The sequence below is a fragment of the Cuculus canorus genome, chromosome 4 (assembly GCF_017976375.1).
Source record: "Cuculus canorus isolate bCucCan1 chromosome 4, bCucCan1.pri, whole genome shotgun sequence".
NCBI classification, from domain to species: domain Eukaryota; kingdom Metazoa; phylum Chordata; class Aves; order Cuculiformes; family Cuculidae; genus Cuculus; species Cuculus canorus.
This window is the reverse complement of record NC_071404.1, coordinates 64,146,612-64,168,031: the sequence shown is the minus strand read 5'-3', so window position 1 is coordinate 64,168,031 and position 21,420 is coordinate 64,146,612. Positions and strand designations below refer to the sequence as shown.

At 38.9% G+C, this 21,420-nt stretch overlaps 1 protein-coding gene across 3 annotated transcripts in view; it reads left to right on the top strand.

Moving 5' to 3' along the window:
* The window catches only part of ARHGAP10 (Rho GTPase activating protein 10), a 149,083-nt gene that overhangs the window by 62,158 nt on the left and 65,505 nt on the right, over window positions 1-21,420 (top strand). For all 3 annotated transcript variants that reach the window (XM_054064843.1, XM_054064845.1, XM_054064844.1), the window contains exons 6-13: window positions 1,720-1,830; window positions 3,629-3,733; window positions 10,900-11,029; window positions 12,706-12,812; window positions 14,159-14,253; window positions 18,006-18,087; window positions 19,208-19,250; window positions 20,538-20,603. In XM_054064843.1, the coding sequence (XP_053920818.1) occupies window positions 1,720-1,830; window positions 3,629-3,733; window positions 10,900-11,029; window positions 12,706-12,812; window positions 14,159-14,253; window positions 18,006-18,087; window positions 19,208-19,250; window positions 20,538-20,603 (739 nt within the window). The remainder of the gene's footprint in view (window positions 1-1,719; window positions 1,831-3,628; window positions 3,734-10,899; window positions 11,030-12,705; window positions 12,813-14,158; window positions 14,254-18,005; window positions 18,088-19,207; window positions 19,251-20,537; window positions 20,604-21,420) is intronic.

Sequence of the window (21,420 nt, the reverse complement as noted above, 5' to 3'; positions counted from 1 at the left end):
TTAATTATGAACTCTTACTTGATGATATTGAGAACCGTATTTCCAAGCCTGAAATGAGACCTAACTTCTATGGAAAAAATACAAGATATCTTTTGCAGGCAATCTGAAGCTGTATTGAATATAGTCTGAAGTTTTTAAAGCATGTGTGAAGACTAGAAAGAGCAAATAGATTTGTTTTAAATGTCCTTCATTCTTCAGTCAGGATCTTTGATTTATGCATTTAAATTTAAAATATAAATGTATAAGCAATTAAAAAAATGACTTGCAACTTGTTTTCAGAATGCTAAATAGGAATTACTTCCTTGTACAAGCTTAGAAAATAGCTGTATATAATTGTATGGGAGCTTCCTAATTTAATATTATACATAGCTAGTTGTGTCAGTTCCTGACAGGAGTAAATAAAGGGTACAGGTATAAATGTAAGAAAAATTTGCTGAAAAACATGTCATGCTGTCGAGTGTCTTATATTAACATAGCCTGTGCCTCTCTTAGTGGCCAGATATTCCTGAGATTTTACTGAGGCATGACATGTGTCTTATTTCTGTATTTCTCTGGCTGTACGCGAGGTACAGTGCAACAGTGAGTGAACTTGCTGTGTGCCCAGGGAGGCTTATGCCTCAAAAAACCTGAGGAAAGATGTGATGATTTATTTATATGGAGACAGAGAGGAATTAATGAAATGGCTGTGTTGGATATTGCGTTATTGGGGGGTGAGGGGCAACCAAAACATTAAACAACTGAGAAACAAAGAAGAGAGATAGAAACAGGCTTACATGAGGATTTGGTGTATATAGTGTAGTCTTAGTATTGATTAGCCAGATGTCCTAGTGGACCCACTTCATAGTTCTTTTCTATGGCCGCATTCCAGTGCATGTATATGTCATTCGAAGCTTTACTGACAACTCAAAACGATTCCAGTGTTTCATGGTTTATAGGATGCATCAAAATGACTTGGCTTTTTGAAACACTTTTTCTTACTGATGTGTGCATATCAGTGTGGGTTTTTTTAATGGCATTTGTTGTTATGCCCCTTTAACTGCTGACAGGTTTCTAGCACAGGGCTGCAAAGCAAAGCTTGTCTTAAGGCAAAACTGTCTTAAGACTGATTTGACTTATCCTCTTAAAGTATAGCAGTCACTGTTGTGCCTGAAGGATATAGTCTCAGTATTTTAAAAAGTGTGTGTGATAGTAAGTTTGGTCCTTTCATCTAACCATTTCTCCATTCCCTTTTGTAATTCAGAGTAGAAGTGTTTGGTTTTGTCACATGGACAAAGACTAAGTGTTAATCACTTAGACTATCCCTTTGTAGACTGTCTTTAATGTATTTTAATAAAAGTATTCGTTACACAGTTCTTGAAGTTTTATAGTTTAATGAGGGCACATGAACCTTAAATAATAACTTAGTGAAACAACAGGTATATTTTAGACAGTTAAATGTTTATGTACAGATGAATGGCAGCTGAAGTAAAACTGTTCACCATCAACACGTTGTTGGTATTTCTGCAAAGCTGAGCTAAAAATCAGCGGCAACTAACAAGGCTGCATCTTTAAATATTTGATGCTCTTTGGAAACTTGTGAAGTGTCTTACTGAAAAGGGAAAACTTCTGTTATTGCTTTTCTTGGCAGTCAGAGTGAGCACAGGTGTGGGATGGGTACGATAGCATTATGGCTGTTCACAAAATGTGTTTGAAACTTCATTAGCTGTATTCTGTGTTCAGGCAGATAACCAAGTGGAGCAGACTAGAAAACACTTCTATGAGCTGTCCCTTGAGTACGTATGCAAGTTGCAAGAGATACAGGAACGGAAGAAATTTGAGTGTGTGGAACCTGTAAGTACCAGTGAATTCAGCTTACCCCATCATTCATAAGGGATGGAGAAGGAATGCAATTGGACAAAAGCCAGGGAGCTCTGTTTTCTGGGAAAACGTATGATATGTGTGACTTAACAGAATTTAAAGCACTCTTGTTACATCAGTGCCAATTCCTGGTACAGATAAACTTAAACCAGGCATCTCAAAGCTCACTTCAGTGATTACAGTTGATTTGGATCCATTGATGTTGATTTTCAGAAAATGTGTGAAACCATCTCTTGTAGGGCAAAACCCTCAATTTATGGTGTGAAGGATAGAGAAGTCAAACGGTTCTACTGAATTTCATTGAAAAGCATGCATGTACTGACCAGACTCATTTAAATCTCTGAGAAGAGCTTATTGGAAAATTTTCTGAAGTGTGCATTAGCTTTGTAGGATAAATGCACGGCATTTATGACACAACAAGAGAATAGTAAGTGTAATACTGAGGGTAGATTGTAGAAGTGACCTCTGTTCACTCACACTCTGAAGTCTATATTTTGGGGCCAAGTCTGTCCTTTTATTCTGATATTATTCTTTTAATGTAATAATGCAAAAACCTCCCAAATAACCCTAATCAAAGTGGTTGGTCATTATGGAGTTAAAGGGTTATGTATTTTAATATAGCTTATTCCTGTATGCAAAAATTGCTAAAATCTGTAAGTGAGAATAAATTGCTTTAGATATATTACCTTTGTTCAAGGAATGGGAAAATGTGGAAAATGGTTATGTGAATTTTTTTGCCATTGTTGTTTTAGTGTTTCTTTGGTTTTGTTTGTTTGTAAATTTTTAATTTTCTACTTCATTTTCTTTTTAAAATTAATCAGTTTTGGACTCAGTTCTTGTGTTTCAAACTATTTGAAACTAGTCTAGAGCCAGACTAGAGTAATGCATCTTCAAATTATGTTTTTGAAACATGTCCCTCTCTGTTGTGAAGGCTTCCTCTGCACGGGGCTGAACTTTGTTACTCAGTTTGTATTTGAAGTTTACACGATGGTAGTAAACTGAAATTATTTAGTACCAAATTCTTATCCTGTTTCCCCTTCATAACATGTAATTTAGCTGTTTTTTGCATTTTTTTAAAATGGTTTATTTGCGTATGACTTCAGACTTTATTGGTTCTTTGGTTTGTTCTCTTTAATAAAGAGGGTTGTTCTTTCCTGTGTCGCTCACTTCTTTCCAACAACCTGAACCAAACAGGAGAGGTAGGCAGTACTGCACCCCACCCTGTGTCTGTCAGTTTAAAACACCGAGGTCAGAAACTGCAATGTGGATCATTTGCATGCTCCGATGAAAGTCAGATCTGCATGCAAAAAGCAGATTGGTGACATTACTGGAGGGATAGCTTCTTTGTTCCAACGAGCTAGCTGACTCCTTAAAGTAATCTCAAAGTGGTCATTAGCAGGGAGAGGAATGACCAGGGAAATGGTGACTAAAAGACATGATGATCATTACCTCCTTATGCACAAATATTCCTTCCAGACATGATTCATATCAGAGCAGCTTACATAGGAAAGTTTGGGAGACAATATACCTTGTCTCTCATATAGTAAAATTTAAAGTAGAGATCGGTTATGAAATGCCAGAAAAATGTATATATGCGTAGCTGATTATTTGGCTCTAAATTGGTTATTCATGAATTGTAGCCATTAGTGGAAATTTGCTTATAAAATAATTATTTTGTCATCTCCGATCTTTCTGAAAAAGGCTACGTGCACCAATCATATTCTGGTCAATGGAGTTTTTAGTTCTAACAAGTCTTTTGTTTGTATTTCAGGTGCTGTCATTTTTTCAGGGTTTGTTCACTTTCTATCATCAGGGATATGAACTCGCTAAAGACTTCAATCATTATAAAATGGCCCTGCAGATAAATATACAAAATGTAAGTTGTGTTTGATATCTAATGCCTTTTCTTTGTGAGTAAGATCATACACTGAAGTTACTGTACGTATAGTATCTGAATTGCCAGGACGTTCCTCGGTTAGTGAGTCGCCTGTGAAGTTTGGGGGTACAGTGCCATCTCCTGGTTAACCGACCACATCGCTGAACACATACCTTGTAATTCCAGTGAGTTCTTTCTCATTTCGAATACTCCTCTAAAAAGCAAACACCAAGTAAAAGGCCCCCCACTCCTTTTTCTATTTTTTTACAGAGATGTAACACAAGGATCATTGTAAAAGAGTTTTAAAACAAATGAAGTCTGTTCAAATGCAAATAACACTGCAGAGTTCAGAGGGCAGGTGATGAAATACCCAGGTTCTCAGTGGTTTATGTGTTTGAAATAGAGTGTGGTGGTCATGGCTGAGGGTCATTGTTTGAGAGGTCTATCTTATCCATAACCAAGAAAAGGAAAGAAACACAGCTGGGCTTATCAGCATTTCTTTCAGCATCTCTCTCAGCTTTGTGAGTTGGAGTTCCCGTTTGTCTTGAAGCAGCCCTTTCAGGCAAGAACGTCCCTTTTGGTTTGGGGTGCAGAACTGCGTAATGCGAGTTGGTGGTTGCGCCCATGGTGTATTTAACAAAACAATATGTTCTTCCAAGGGCAGGTTAACCAGGGCCTACCACGAGTTAGTGTACTCTCAGACCGAATTGCACAGTGCGATCTGCTCAGGACTGGGACAGTAGGAGGCAAGGCAACAGGCTGAAGCAATTAGACTTACAGAGTCACTTTTCAGATGGTCAGTTTGCTTCCTTGAGATTTTTTTAAGAATAGAACTCACTCGGGAACTTGGATGTGCCAAATGCTTGTTGATGGGAAAGAAACCATGTACCTTACTGTAAACAAGCAGTTCCTGATGATGTGACTGTTTTGTTGACCTCTAAGGGCACCTGGTATTAAGAGACAGAAACTACTTCTCAGGAGGTTGAGTCTGTTTTTAGAAATGGCTTAACTAGCAGGCGATAGCAGGGAGGTGGGAAGGCGGAAAGGAGGATTATAGTGTTATAATACATAGTGACGCGATTCATGTGTCATGATACCATTCCTTATGTTTCAGTCTCAAGTTTCCTCCTGAACTGTTATTTTATTTGAGTAGGGAAACTGAGCGGAGGTAACTTCATAAGCTGACTTTCATAGCAGAAATCGGTGCTTCTGGAGAAAATTTCAGGACAGCGTTTTTTTCTTCTGTGTGTCTTGCTTAACTGAGTGGGGAGCAGCATGGACCTACAGTGGATATTGTGAATGGATGCAAGATGAGCAAGAAATGAAATCTAAGAGGGAAGCTGTGATACACTTTTGAAGAGCTCAGTTTCTTGGAATCAAAGAATGGTTTGTGCTGGAAGGGACCTTAAAGATCATTCAGTTCCAGCCACCGCCTGCCATGGGCAGGGACACCTTCCACTAGATCAGCTTGCTCAAAGCCCCATACAACCTGGCCTTGAACACCTCCAGGGGTGGTGGATCCATGACTTCTCTGGGCAACCTGTGCCAGTGCCTCACCACCCTCACAGGAAAAATTTTTTTTCCTACTATCTAATTTAAATCTCCCCTCTTTCACCTTAAAACCCCCTGTCCTATCACTGCACTCCGTTATAAAGAGCCTCCTCCTCTGCTTTTCTGTAGGCCCCCTTCAAGTACTGGGAGGCTGCTATAAGGTCTCTGCAGAGCCTTCTCTTCTCTAGGCTAACCAAACCAAACTACCTCAGCCTGTCCTCACAGGGCAGGTGCTCCAGCCCTCATATCTTCTTGGCCCTCCCCTGGACCCGTTCTAAGAGATCCATGTTTCTCCTATGCTGGGGACTCCACAGAGTTGAATACGGTACTCCGAGAGAGGTCTCATGTGAGCAGAGTAGAGCTGCAAAATCGCCTCCCTCAACTTTGTGGTCACACTTCTGATGCAGCACAGGATATAATGCTTACAAACCTGATTGCCTTTTACCACAAAATGACCCAATCAATTGATGTAGGGTGAGCAGTGGATATTGTCTGCCTAGACTTCTCCAAGACTTTTGACATGGTTCTTCACAGCCTTCTCCCAGAGTAACTGACGTGCTATGGCCTAGACAAGTGGTCTGTGTGGTGCTTGAAGGACTGTCTGACAGGCTGGACCTGATGCTGATTAAAATCTTCATAAGTGAGCTGGATGTTGGGATTGGGAGCACCCTGATTAAGTTTGCAGGTGACACCAAGCTGAGGGGAGAGATTGGTGCTCTAGAGGGAAGAACTACCCTCCAGGAAGGAGGGGCAGGCTAGAAGGATGAGCTAGCAGGATGCATTATGAAGTTAAATGGAGATAAGTGTAAGGTCTTGCACCTGGAAATACATAACCCTGGAGTGAAACTGAGACTGGGTTTCACCTGGCTGGAGAGCAGCTCTGTGGAGAAGGACCTGGGGGTCTTGGTGGACAACAGGCTCACCGTGAGTGAATGGTGTGCTGCAGCAGCAAAGAAGGTCAACAGGATGCTGGGGTGCATCAAGAAGAGCATCAGCAGCAGAGATAAAGAAGTCATTATACCCCTCTACTCAGCACTTGTCAGGCTGTACCTCGAGTACTGAGTTCAGTTTTGGTCCGCGCTATACAAAAAAGATGCAGACAGTCTGGAGAGGGTCCGGAGAAAGGCCGCTAAGATGATCAGAGGACTAGGAAACCTAACATACGAAGTAAGGCTGAGAGAACTGGATTTGTTCAGCCTTGAGAGGGCAAGGCTTGGGGGAGACCATATTACCGTGTGCCAGCACATAAAGGGTATCTACCAAGAGGATGGAGACTTTCCTTTTATGAAGAGTGACATGGAAAAGGCATGGGGTAATGGGTGTAGTTGCTCCTGAAGAGATTCCAGTTGGATTCCAGAAGAAAATTTTTCACCATGAGAACAGCTAAACTTTGGAATAATCTCTTCAGGGCTACTCTCAATTCATTCTCTGCCCAACCTGTAATTGTGCTTGGGATTGCCCTGACCCAGGTGTAGGACCTTGCTCTTGGCTTTATTGAGCTTCATGAGGTTAGCACAGCCCCACATCTCTAAGCTTGTCAGAGTCCCACTGGATGACATCCCTCCTCTCCAGTGTTGTTGATTGCGCCACACAGCTTGGTGTCATTGGCAAACTTGCTGCAGGTGCCCTCAATCCCACTGTCCAAGTCTCTGGTGAAGATGAGTAAAAACGCTGGTCCCAATACCAGCCTCTGAGGAGCACCACTTGTCACTGGTTGCCACTTGGACATTGAACCATTAAGCACAATACTTTGAGTGCAGCCATCCAGCCAATTCCTTATCCATCAAGTGGTCCATCTGTCAATCCTTGTCTCTCCATTTAGAGACGAGAATGTCATGCAGGACAGTGTCAAATGCTTTCCACAAGTCCAAGTAGATGATGTCAGTTACTTTTCCCTTGTTCACCAGTGCTGTAGCTGCATTGTAAAAGACGACAAAATTCATCGGGCACAATTTTCACATGCCTCATCAGAGTGTCTGGGGGGATATACTCTGTGATATTGCTGGGCATAGAGGTGAGAGTGAGTGGCCTGTGATTCCCTGGGTCTTCCTTTTTTCTTTTTTTTTTTTTTTTTTTAAATGGGAGTTACATTTTCCCTTTTCCAGTGGAAAGGAGGCAGTGAAGTGGTCTGAAGTAGTGATAAGCAATAAGAAAGCAAGCTAATCTCAACAGCTACTTTTTCAATTGACTGAACAGTGCTATAGCGTGACCCAGGAAATCCAAAATAGATTAGGCTTTACAACTCAAGTTTCATTAATAGATAGAAAGACTGACCTGGATTTCAAAAAGCTGTAGAGAGAATCGAGATGAGGCTTAAAAACTGTCTGATGTAAGAGGAGAATAGAAGGAAGCATCTGCAAAAATCATGAGGGGACATGATGTGTGTGGGCAGAGCATGGGAACAGCTACAAAGTCACAGGTGAAATGAAAAGAATAAATTTATTTCCGTTACCTCATGATCTGGGACAACTCCGAACCAGCACCTGGGCAGAGGAAACACAAATGGGAACGCAAGCACCTCGGAGCGTGGTCCTTGTTCATGATCTGGGTCAACTCCAAGAAACAGCAGCTAAGCCAAGAAAATGCAAGCGGGAGTGCAGGCACTGCAGAGCTAGGGACTTGCTAGAAACCTGTGTAGCCTGCTACTTAGAATGTATTTGGTAGTAAAAAGCAAAGTAGTTTTCCACTGTGCTTTGATCTTTCTCACAGCAGGGTTTGAATCTCAGGCATGTTTTCTAGGATAGCCTCAAGTCTGTCACAGGCCTGTGTTACCTAAACACAAAGGGTTCTGCTTGTTAAGCACACATGATTGAGCAATGATTAGCATGATCTATCTGTTTTTCTACATCCTAGCTGCAAGGTCGCTTAAGCGTGTTGGTAGTTCCTCCTCGCTGAATTTTCTGGTATACTCCCATGCGTTCTTCCCCATGTTGAAGATGAACAAAACATCCTAACGGAAAAATGAGCTAGGGCTTGGGTGTGGTACAGTGTTGGCAGAACGCGGTATTGACATGATAGAAACTGAGGGGTACAAGATTCAGTACAGACAGCCTAGCTGGATATAGAGAATGGTTTGAGAGTTGCAGGTATAGATTGCCTTGCCTTTCATTCACATTGTCTTTACTTTGAGAATTGTGCTGTAGATTTCTTCTCTGTACCCTGCTCCAGACTGTCTTCCCGTCATTCCCCCCCAAAAAATAAGAGAAAGGAATAAACCACACTCACCAGCCTTGTGGCCCAAGCTCCACTAAGCTGATTCTTGTTATCTCAGCGGTGTGCCCAACTCCACACAAGGATCCTTGCAGCCTTGACCACACTCTCCTGCTATGCAAGCAAACCTGGCCCTCTCTGGGAAGAGGAGACAAAACCATGCTGTTGCAGTGGCTATTGTCAACGCCTGGTTAAGCTCAACTTTGTTACAGCACAAAAGGAGATGGAAATTTTCTTGAAGTTTCTGAAGCCCTTGGTGCTTACCCCACTATTCCCAGGGCACATGTCATACACTCGGATTTGTGATCACTGCGCAGCTAAGAGAAAGATGCTGGCAGGATCATTTAAAGCATCTAACCTTGGAGTGATCGGTGCTCAGACAGGAAGGTTTAGATACAAGTAGTCGGTCGCTATCAATTTTTTGCCTTTGTCCTGAGCACAGAGTGTATTTTTAATGCAGCTCTTCTAGGTAATGATGAAAAGGAGGTTAAAAAATTGTTTGGAGCCTTGGAAATGAATTGATGTGCAAGGTCTAACTCCAAAATTTGCAAGCAGAAATGACCTCAGATTGAGATGATGGCTATAGGGAGGGTTCAGAGCAGTTATTTTGCCTGGAGGTAAGAAGGCAGTTGTTGTTAATCATCACCTAAAGAAGTTATTTAGCTTTTCTTTATAAAACATATGGGTATGAGTGGCTGCTCTGACCTGCTTGCATGAATGGTGTTTATGCCCACGAATAAACTCCTTCCAAGCATAAATCTCTAATTTACGTGTACAGATGGCCAGTCACGAGCATTGTGTATGTACAAGAATGGATACTTGTTTGTATTCATCATATATTTGTCAATGCATGCAACTGTGTGCTTGTCCTGGGGACAAAAATAAAATAAGCGAGGCAGCATTTGTAGAAGTTCATCCATTTTCAGAGAAATAAAGGTGCTCTGAGAAAGCAACAAGGTGCATAAGCACGCATCTGCGCGTATGTACTTTCCTCAAAACACACATGCTGTCTGGGGAAAACGCCAGCTTGGATTTATGTTATGGAATTCAGTTTGTGCAATTTGGGCGAGGTGAAATGTGGAGAAAACTAGGTATTACCATGATTGTTTTGGGTTTGTTATTTGCTTGTTGGCCAATTACTCATATTTTTCAGCCCCAAGTGAAGTGTTTCTGGTGTCAGGTGTGAGCTGCTGTGGTGTTTTGTGTTGTCCTGTTGTGTAATTTGTGGATGGTGTGGTTACTTTCTGGTTGTTTTTACTAATATTCTAGTAAATATTTTTGTTGTGGCTGCTGGCAAATTTTGGAATGAGTGACGTTCAAGAATAATAATCATCTGGACTTTGGTGTTGGGTTTTTTGTGTGTGTTTTCTTTGGTGGTTGTTGTTTTGCATGCTTTCGCTTGTGTGTGATCAAAATATTTGGCATGTGTATTGTCTGGGTGTGTATACATTGTTGGTGACCTTCCTGTCACTTTTTTCTTGATAATCACAGAAAATCTTCTCCTTCCTGGCAACTAGTAAGAATCTCATGAATTAAGCCAACATTTATAGTAATATTTTTCCAAGAAAATTTGAATATTCGAATCCAAAGTGATTTCACACTCAGTATTCCACTTCTTTCTGAACAGGTCAGTGCAAGATTTTAGAAATCTGCTCTGACAATCATAGAACGAACGGTTTGGGTTGGAAGACACCTTAAAGCTCATCCAGTTCCAACCTCCCTGCCATGGGCTGGAACACCTCCCACTAGATCAGGTTGCTCAAAGCTTCATCCAGCCTGGCCCTGAACACCTCTAGGGATAGGGCATCCATGGCTTCTCTGGGCAACCTGTTCCACCACCCTCACAGTAAAAAAATAAGATCTTCCTAATATCTAATCTAAATGTCCCCTCTTTCAGCTTAAAGCCGTTACCCCTTGCCTTATTGCACTCCTTTGATAGAGTCCCTTCCCATCTTTCCTGTAGGCCCCCTTTAAGTACTGGGGCGCTGCTGTAAGGTCTCTGCAGAACCTTGTCTTCTCCAGACTGAACAAGCCCTACTCCCTCAGTCTGTCCTCATATGGGAGGTGCTTCAGCCCTCTGATCACCTTTATGGCCTCCTCTGGACTCGATCTAACAGATCCATGTCCTTCCTGTGCTGAGGACTCCAGAGCTGGACACAGTACTCCGGCTGAAGTCTTACAAGAGCAAAGTAGAGGGGGCAGAATCACCTCCCTGGACCTGTCTAAACCGTACTTTGATGTTGAAGAGTATCAGTAAACTTATATGGAAATTCTTTACTGACTGTTCTTTAATGACCTGAACAATACTCTCATTTTATAAATAATAATTATAACTCCTATCTGTGAGGAAGACTAAGTCTTTATTCCCCTCTCTTTAATAATGGGCTTTTGCCATCTTGTTTTAGACACGAAATCGTTTTGAAGGAACAAGGTCAGAGGTAGAGGAGCTTATGAACAAGATCAGAAGAAATCCTCAGGAACATAAAAGAGCAAATCACTTCACCATGGAAGGCTATCTCTATGTACAGGAAAAAAGTAATGTGTATTTTTGTATTCCTATAGTGCTCATATTGCATATACAAGCAAGTCTTATTTCTAGAGGTAACATGAAGACACAAAGGATTTACAAAGATTATTAAACAGTCATCTAAGTAAATGTTAAAAGTCTCTAATGGCAGTCTTACTGTGACTCATTAAAGAGCATGAAAGCATGACAGTTCTTAGCAAAGGTGACTGAATTTGGGGAAGTCTTATTTCACCAAAGGATATATTTCACTTTATTTTTAATCCCTTCCTAATGATGTCCCCTAGAACTGTCAAATATTTGTTGTCATACATCAACATGAGTTGTAAAATTAACCTCTGAATATTGAGCTAGTTTATTGTAACACAATTAACTGTTATGTTCTTGGTTCAGTGATATTCCTTCTTTACCCAGTTGTGATCATAAGGTCAAATAAAGTAGACTATGTACTAGGTTGCTATTGTTGAAAATCATACTGTGAAGGTACATGCCACTTAAATCATATTGTGTCAGTACTTTGAACTCTTATAAATCTTCCTCACTGTAGTCAAAAAGCCGGATAAGATGCAGAGTTCTCACCACTCAAGGAGTGACGACAAAGCAATTTATTTTTGTGTTTATTTAAAAAAATTTTTAAAAAAAATCATAAATCACGTTTTACATATGTGCACTTAGACAAAATTTGTTTGCTTTTTTTAATGAGATGGTTTACTCATGATATTTAATTGATTGCTTTTTAAAGACTTGCGTTAAATGTTTCACAAATTGAAGGCTTCACAACATTCCTCATGGAAGCATTGGTTATTGTAGTGTTCAGAAATAAATCTAAAGAGAACTGGCAGTAAAAATTGAGAAAAATTGTTATTTTGTGAGATCAGTTCACTGGTCGTGGTCCTCATGAGCATTAAAATCTGCTGAAAGGATTCAGAAGAGGTGGATATGCCTGAGGCTGAGCTGGGGAGCAGCAGGGTGGTGGGACCTTCCAGGTTAGGAGCAGTGAAATTCTCTGTCAGCTTGAGTTGCTCATGAATGGTTTCCCTGATGCTGTGGGGCAGGATCCTTCCAAAGAGAAGATTCCTTCATGAAACTTTTTTTTTTTTTTTTAAAAAAGTAAATGAATAGGATTGAGGAGCTACAGAGGGTCAGAATACAAGTTTTAACAGGCAGTGTTATGATGCAAGTATCAATAATAATGTATGCTCTTAAATATCTGTATTCTCTGCAGCTTGTGCACTGGTGAACGGTTAGGAGTGAGTTTTGGTGTCCAAAAATGTGATTAGACCTTAATCAGTATATAATGTAGAGCTTGTAAAACATTAATTGCATTAATTTGCAGTTATTTAGCTTCAAATTACCAAATGCAAAACTAGGTTTCCGTGTTCTGCTTAAATAAAGTTTCCAAAGGATGTTTATGTTACAAGGAAAAATTGTAAGTAGTGAGACAAAGATACATTAATAATTCTTTCCATTTGTCATTAAGCATAAATGTGCAATGCTACATATATAAATTTTTAGACTAGTAAGTACTGGTTAACGTTTGTATTACTTTGTACAGTCTTTTTAATTCATCCCCTTCTTTTAAATGCTGCATTATTAGGAAATAAGTAGGACTCTTAATTATCATTTTGGAAAGCAGGAGAAGAAAACACTCAAACTGGGAGAAGTTTAATGCTTCCATTTTACATAGGGCCTGCTCCCTTTGGTTCCAGTTGGGTGAAGCATTATTGCATGTATAGGAAAGAGACAAAGAAGTTCACCATGATCCCATTTGAACACAGATCAGGAGGGAAAGTTGTAAGTATGTTTTATATTCTACTCTTGTACTTCCCTTGTATCAAGATCAGAGGATGTGTCAGATAAGATGTGTCAAGCACTTTTTACCTCCTTTCAAGCACTATCTCCTTGCTCCTTTTTCTTCTTTCCTCATGCAATTCAGTATGTCATTTAAGGACATTAACCTAAAGTAATGGATGGATTAACATATAAGAATTCTGCAGACTCTTCAAATGCTTCCTTTTAGAAGACTGGAGAACACAGTACAGATAACATGCAGTGTTTGACTGTCTAGAATCTGATTTATCCATGAGGCATTAAACTTGTTAAAATACGAGTTGGGAAAATATAACAGAAAATATATCATCTGAAATATTGAAATCTTTGATAGCATCTGAAATATTCAGGACCCAAGACTCTGTTGATCTTTTAAAGGGCTTTAATTCCTACTGAAATAGTTGGGAATTGAGGGCACTCAGCACTTTCAAAGATGACACATTAAATCAATGCATTAATATGGATGAAATGCATTTTGTTGCAAGGAAAAAGGATATCTAAAGCTGGAAAAAAATGCTTGAGTCAATATTTTTGTAAATGCAGCACCCTTCCCTATCTTCAAATTTGCTTAGAAAATCATGTTGTTGGAACTTTATCAGGGTGTTAGATCCCATTAGTTTGAGTAGAGGGGAGATTGCTTCTATAGTTGTGGAGGGCTGTGTATATTTACAAATATATTGAATTTGGAAGAATCTTCCAAAACATCTGAAAATCCTGCCATGCTGAAATTTATTGATGTTTGGCTTCCTCAATCATGTCAGTACTACTCTGAATTTTTTATCTTGGTTTACTCTAATTATAATGAGCCGTTTTAGTTAATATAGTATGTGTGTAAGCATTCAGCATTCTAAACCACTTATGAAGCCATTTTTGCTGTATTAAAAGGTCTCCCATTTTGAAACCCACAATGAAATTACTCTTTCGGTGACAACCTACTGTGTCTGGAGATGTTGAATAAGACAACAAATAATTAAAATGTACAGTTAATCCTGATTAAATCTGGTACAACTCATGCAACACTCACAGAGGAATTTTTTTAATATCTGAGCATTTAAGGGTAAAATATGGTCCTAGTGTTGATTGGTCTAGTGGGCTGTGTCCCTGCCCATGGCAGGGGGGTTGGAACTGGATGATCTCTAAGGTCCCTTCCAACCCAAACTGTTCTATGATTCTATGATTCTTTTGCAAGTGTCGGTTTTCAGTGTAGCTTTTGCTGTTATTTTAATGTAAATTTACCTTACATGGTGTGTATAGCTGTCTTACTGAAGCTTTCAATTATTGGGTCTAACATAAAATTTTTCTTTTCCCAGGGTGATGAGGAACTCTTCGTCCTTACATATTGTACCAAAAGAAACACAGATACTATAGACAGGCGATTCTGTTTTGACTTAGAAGCTTCAGACAGGTAAACTTGTGAAACGCGCTAGAAAGAACTCTTTGTATGTAGTAGTTAATATCACTGTAATATTACAGTTCTGTTTTCTTAGTTTTTGAATGCTCGTTCAGACTGCCAATGGCAAGTAGTCACTGGAGGAGCAGGCAAGCACTAACATGGCTCCCTGAATTTTACCTCAGTTATGTGTGGCAGAAGCAGTGAGGTTCTAAACTGAAATGTAGACATTGTCTGAGCTCTCGTAAAAGAAAAGCACAGAAAAAGTTAGAGAAACTGTTATGAATTGCTGTTATTGTAGTGAAGAAACATGACTTAAATCGAAACACATACAGCTTTAGTGAAAGACTGCGATCACAGAAATAATTATACAGTCATGACAATAATGAATCACGTCTGCTTTCCAAAATGACATGTTACTGAGGGCTTATGCTGGATCCTCAAAATGAAAATAAGATCATTGATATTTGGTGTTTTTTTAGGGTTGATTTAACCATCCAGTGCATCTTTGATGTTGTTGCCACTGCCTTTTTGAAACACTGCTACTTTGTTGCTTTATTTCAAAAGAGAAGAATTGCTTATTTGATTAGATAAAAAAGGATCTTACAATATACTTTCTGTCAGCATTGTACTCTTCCTTCATTTATGAAGGTGAGAGAATGCAACTGAATAGGATATCGCAAGTAAATATGACTGTGATAGGACTATGTTCTTTTGGTGCAGAACAGGACCATATCTAGCATTAAATGCTAGGTCTAGATTAGCGAACTGTTGCTGAGTTTTTGCATCCAGTCCTTCTGAACTGTTTTTAACCAAGACATTTGCTCCTTACTTATACCAATTAATTACATTCTATTTTATCAGGTAGTGGGTCTTTGGGTTTTTCAGGTTTTTGTTATTTTCATATCAGGTTCAGTGCTCTTCAGTTTAAATGCAATGTGGCCAGTGCTGTCCTATGACTGATAGTGGTCTGCAAATATGTCTGTGATCAGGAACATATGCACGTGTGCAGTCTCAGGTCAGAGGCTCTGCTGAGCTTGTGTGACCAGTCAGACTGGCCTGCCTGAGGCATACCTGTTTCTGTAACAAGCAGTGGGTAGAGGGATGCAAACTACTCCTGCAACTGAAGACTTATAACTTGTGGCAAAGGGCAAGATACCCATTTACAGCTCAAGTGGCGTTTGTTGCAAGTCTACAGCATGCTTGGAACTTGCATTTTTTTTTATTTGAGGGGGATGTGGCTTAACTCTTCTAACACCGTGTCCCAGCAGTAGGAGAAGGAGTAGAGATTTAAAGTTGTGGCATCAGCTCCTCTTGGATTAGTGTAATGGTCAATATGAATAACAGATTTCAAACTGGGTCTGATAAAGTTGCTAAGAAAGTACTGTGAGAAATGTCAGTCTCTCCCATGCCATCTCTGCACAGTATGGTAACGGGAGTTAAACAGAGATAAATGGAGAGCAGTGTTTGCCTGATCCTGCAAAACAATTTTTCATTCTCTTTTCTGGGAAAAATGGGAAAAATCTAATCCATCTTTCTGTCCAGATATAATAGACACGACTGATCCATTGTGACCTTGATATCAGACATTTTTCTTCTAATAATACATGTGTGTAGTACTGAGATGTTCCCATGGAGATTAGTTCTCTGCTGCAGGCCATTAGCTTGTTTCCTTGGTATCAGTTCAGGGCACACTTATCCCTCGGCTTGTCTGAGTTAAAAAATAACATCCAGATTGACAGCTGGCTGTGGAGTTTTCTTTGTTCCTTTACTGTGGAAGGAGGCAAGACTGAAATTATAGGAAGGATTTTTCAGTAACAAATGTTCAGCCTTGTGCGTGACTTGAGCATGATTTGGAGCTAGTTGAATAATTACGGATTTTTCTATTAAAAAGAAAGATGAGATGATTATTTTTTCTTTAAACTGATACTTGTGAATATAAGCTTTGAGGGTGCTAGGATCCTGGCTCAATCTCTGTAAAGTGATAAATGTAGAGAAATCTAAGTCTTAAAGAGGTAACAGAGGTCCTTTGGGGTAGGAAAACGACTTCTATTGATGAAGAACATTATCCTCCTGGAATACTAATTAGGTTTTAATTTTACCAATACGGGACAAGGAGGAGGGAAGGCTTCATCTCCTTTGACTTTAATTTGAAGACAAATAGATGGTATTTCATGCAGCATATACTGTTTGATATACTACCTCTAGGTGATACTCTTTGACAGCTTGACAGTCATAATTTTAGTGAAAAGAAGGAAAGTTTGCCCTGCATATAAGTGACTTGTTTGGTTTTCGCTTTAAATATTGGAAAAAAAAGGAGAAAAAAAAAAAATCAACACATGATCTTCTTTGATTAATTTAGCTAATTAGTGTATTTTTTTTCTACTGAGTGATTATATTTGTGTGTTTCTGATAGTTGCGGTTCTGCACTGATAGCAGACCAGTTTGCATTGAAGAAAGCTGTTGTGGCTTGAGAAGCTGCTTTGCTTACTGTTATTACTAATACCAATATTAGTTTATTATATTTGTAAAAGTTATTAGTTGCAGAAATTAAGGCAAAGCTTCCGTCACCTGCTCTAAGAGCTCAATGTCTGTCACTGATAATAGTAAGAGATTCCATTTTTATGGCTTAGTAATCTCCTTGCTTTAATCAAAAGAGATTGACTTGCTAGATTGTTGCTGTTTTCCGAAGTTTTAGTTGGGTCTCCTGAGCCTAAATTGGATTGCTAGGGACTGTGTGCAAGCCTTGTCCTTGCATGTTGTCTGAAAAGACATTTTGAGCAGGAGATATTTGTACCTATAGAGTTTTATGCTGAAATTAAATTATGTGATTTGATAAAATTTATGGCAAGGTGAAAACGAACTAGAAATGTCTCTATTTGTAAAAATATGAACATGGTACATAGACTGTTACAATTTTAAGTAAAAGAGGGATTTGTGCTGTTTTTCTCTGTGCTGTTGTTCTTAGATAACTTTTTCCCCTACAGCTATTTTGCTACTTGAAGATAGATTTAATACAAAAGAGAGAGAAGGGGAAAGCATGTTATGAATTAGTTCTTTATCCATCTCTATGTAATGAGATTTACAAATTTGCCAAAAGTATTGGCAGGCCGAATATAATGATTTCTTTTAATTAACAGAAAAAGAATTACCCAAATAACCTGTTCTGCGTTTGACTTTTTTTGCTTTGTACAGTATGCTGAGCCACACAATCACTCTTTTTAGTTTCCTATTATATAAACACAAAAGTAGATTTATGTTAATCTCTGTTCACTAATCCCTGTGTCCCACAGTTGTCCATCCTTGCATTTTAAGAAAATTACAGTAGTGGAGTTTTGTAATGTGATAGTGCATTAAGACTTGGTTATATTTACTGGACGACTATAATTGTCGCTGCTCTTAAGCTGAAGACAATGTAGTAAATAAGTTCACAAAAGCCATTTTTGATGTAATAGCAACACGAGTAAGTTTATGTAGAATTTGTAAAACTCTGTAAAACCCAGCAAGTGTTGGAATAAGCCATCAACAATAAACTATTTCAAATAAATAGTTTGCAGAATACGTTCACTTCCCTTTTTCCTCTCTGTCTTCTTCTGTATGTATCAGTTCTATATCTTTTATTTTAAAGATGAGTGGTGGTCATTAATTAGGGAAAAAAAGTCTTTTAAGACAATTGGCTTTTTCTTGTGTTTGGAAGTAGGATTTGACAAGGCAGTATTTTAGTTGCTGATAAATGTGCTTGCTCTGTGTGTCTGGTACTTTTGCAGGCCTGGAGTTCCTGTGACCATGCAGGCATTTTCTGAGGAGGACAGGAGGTTGTGGATGGAAGCCTTGGATGGAAAAGAAGCTGTAAGTGACTTTTTTTTCTAGTGTTCATGTATAATGTAGTGGAGAAATTCTGTCATCCCTCACTTCCTGATCCCATTTATACTTCAATACACTGGAATTAGGTAGTTTGCAAATGATAGGTTCAATGAAGAGAGAATAAAAGTGAAATAAAACTCAGGAGAGATGGGTAACTCAGTAAAGCTCAGTGTAAACTGTTAATGCTGCTGTGAGGTACTTTTCTCATTGTAATGACTGCTTTGATTTTTGTAAATAGTTTCCCATCACAATGATGATATTGGTATTCTAGAAGATATCTATTATAAGCATATCCACTTAGCCTTCTGTGGACATACTGCATTCCAGTGGCAAGACTTGCCTAAGTTAGTTATATGTGGTATTATTTTTTTTTAAAAAATAGATTAAAAAAAAATCTATGTCAATGGGAACGAGGTTGTACTTGAATTTGCCCAGTTTCTGGTTAAAATCAGGAAATGGGTCTGAACTGTAGAATTAAAACACACTACAGGTTACTCTTAAAATTGTAAATATTATGTTGGCCTTGTGAACAAAAAAGTTGTGGAATTTTCTAGTCTATGACACAATCATGTCTGTGCCAAGTAGCTGGCTACTGGGGATTATAGCAATAGATTTTATCGACATCATTGTTGTAAAAATCCTGTTTTGTCTGCAGAAGTGTTTATTACCATCACATGTTGTCTGAGCTGAACTCCCCAGTAGGATTACAACTTCTGGGAATGCTGAGCCGGGACATAATTGCCTGGATCCTTCAAAGCAGTTCATAGTGATTTGAATGAACTTGAACTGTGGGAAATTATCCTTTGGAGAAACAGAGGAAGGTGTAGCACATAGCCACTGAAATTAACTGTGATTTATAAGTAACATTGTTCTGCTTCCAAAGGAACTAAATTTGTTGAGAATTTTTTTAAAAATTCACTCCTTAAAAAGTGCAAGTATTTGCTTTCTGAGGGGACACGTAGCTCCAGTCCTAGTGTTCGTGCTGTCATAGTTGGAGGTGGCATGTTCTAGCTGCAAAAAGCTGGGCATCAAGATTGGGGATGTCTTGTTTCTGGTTTCATAAAATTCTTTAAAATAATTTGTCTTTTTACTCTCTTTGTGTTAGCTGTTCATCAATTCAAACAGAGCAAATGCAAAACGAGAGGGAAGTAAGTATTTGAATTAATATTAAAGCTATTTTTTGTTAACACTTTACAGCTGAGAAAGGCAAAGGTCATTTTTGTCCTGTGTATCCAATGTAATTAAAAATATATTTTTTTTTAAATCTCGAGTTCTGAATATACTTTTGTAGATTTTGTAATTAATGGGTTTTTACAGTAATGCAGTTTAGAATGCACAGAAGAAATGTAAGACTGGTCATAAACTAGAGAAAAGGTCTGATTAGTTTTGCTGGTTTACTTCATGCTTGAAATTGACTCAAAGAAGAGTTAATTTGTATGTAAATGCATCACAATTTCTTAATCCAGATTGTGTGTACACATCTGCTGGAATGCGTAAGTATGGTTTTAAAAGCAATCACAGCTGAACATATAAAGGTCAGCAAAAAAACCTGAATGGATGTATTTAAAATGTAAAATAAAATATGGAAGTAGAGGAGAGAGCGTTTTTTTTTTAAACAACATTAGCTTTCTTCTATTAGGAAAGTGTATGTGTGAAAACAGTTATCTTTCTTGCATTAGCAGGCAATTTGTGCTTCCTTTTTTTTTTTTTCTTTAATGTTGTTGGTTAAAGCTGGATCTTGGTGTTGTCAACAGAAGTTATTCCACAGATTTTTATTTTCATGGTGTAAGACCAGGTTCCCAGAAGCAAGGAGGCTGGATGTCTGGGGGAAGGGCAGTTTTGCAATGTATGCTTTTAAATGAAATTTTGATGTGAAGAAAAATAAGATGGGATCAAGAAAGATCTCTGTTGTTGTCCTATTAATGCATCTGCTTTTGTGTAGCCAGATCATTAACTCCTGTGGAATGATATACATATCCTGTATCTTTAGTGTGGATTTCTTTGGCTTTAGGGTAGGACAATAAAAGCCCTGCTGTTGATGATTATGGGTTTTTTTCATTATAAGTACTTCCTGATCCCATTTGGTTAACTCTCTCAGATGTTGTCAATGTTGCAGTAAGTATTGTTAAGCACCATTTTGCATCTGCCGACACATGTACCTAATCAGAGATCCTATTCTTCAAAGGCTATTGTTGTGAACAAACTCAGTGAAGCCACTGCTACTAGAATGAGCCTTTACATGGGCTAGGCAGGGTTGTGAAGGAAGAAAGGGGAATTTCTCCAGGAAAAAGTGATGAAGTATTCCTGTTCCAGAATATTTACAGTTTTGCCTGAGAAATACTAGCTATGTGATTACGTACAGCCTCATTTTTCAATGAAAGACATAATTGCCATGGTGCTTTAAACCTTCTCAAACCTTTTTTTTTCCCTTGTAGGTGCACAATTGGATAAGATAGGATTCACTGTCATCAAAAAGTGCATCAGCGCTGTTGAAACACGAGGTAATGATCAGTGCAACCTGTTTGTGGAAGGGGTGGAGGACCTGGTCCGCTCTTCAAAGGTGTTTTGTGTGACTGAGCTTCCTGTAGATCTCTGGGAAAGACAATCTGGTAAATACTCCACTGATTACACTGACCAGGGCAGCATTTTCCTTCTGTCCAGTCCCAGCCTTTTATATATGGCTTTTCTTCAAGAAAAGCGTTTTCAGGAAGTGCTCAGAAGAGGGTTAATAGCACCTTTCTTGACAAAGGAAGCCAGTGTTTGTATGCAACAGCTGAGAAGAAAAACTGCATCTTGTAGTTAATTCTTGTGCCCTTGTTTTGCTGTTGGAACAAAATAATTAATTTTAGCATTCCATTTGTGGACTTTGAATGGAAGCTTTCTGTTTAGTCACTCAAGACAGAAGAACAGGATCTAAGAAGGCAAGTCAATAACAAAAAATATTGAAGTAATTCTGGTGGAGTTAGTCTGCCACCAGAGGCAAGGATGCTGTCAGGCTTACTGTCCAAACTTGGAGGCAGAAGAGAAAGGTCGGTATGTAGACAGTATTCAGGGGGTAGTTGGGATTATGATGTGGAGAGGCTCCGCGTCACGGACCCTGTGTAACTTGGTCACTGGTTAATATCAACTTTTGATATTGCTGCCATGTGGGGAGGCTGCAGTCCTTGTATGGATGAGCTGAAATGTGAGATGACCAACTGCTCTGAGTCTCGCCGCGTTGTGTCTGGTGTTGTGTGGTGACCTGCATTTTGGTTGTGCTTTTTTACAAAAAGAGGTGAGGAGGTGAAAATAGATAATTGGTTACAGCATGTTTCTTAG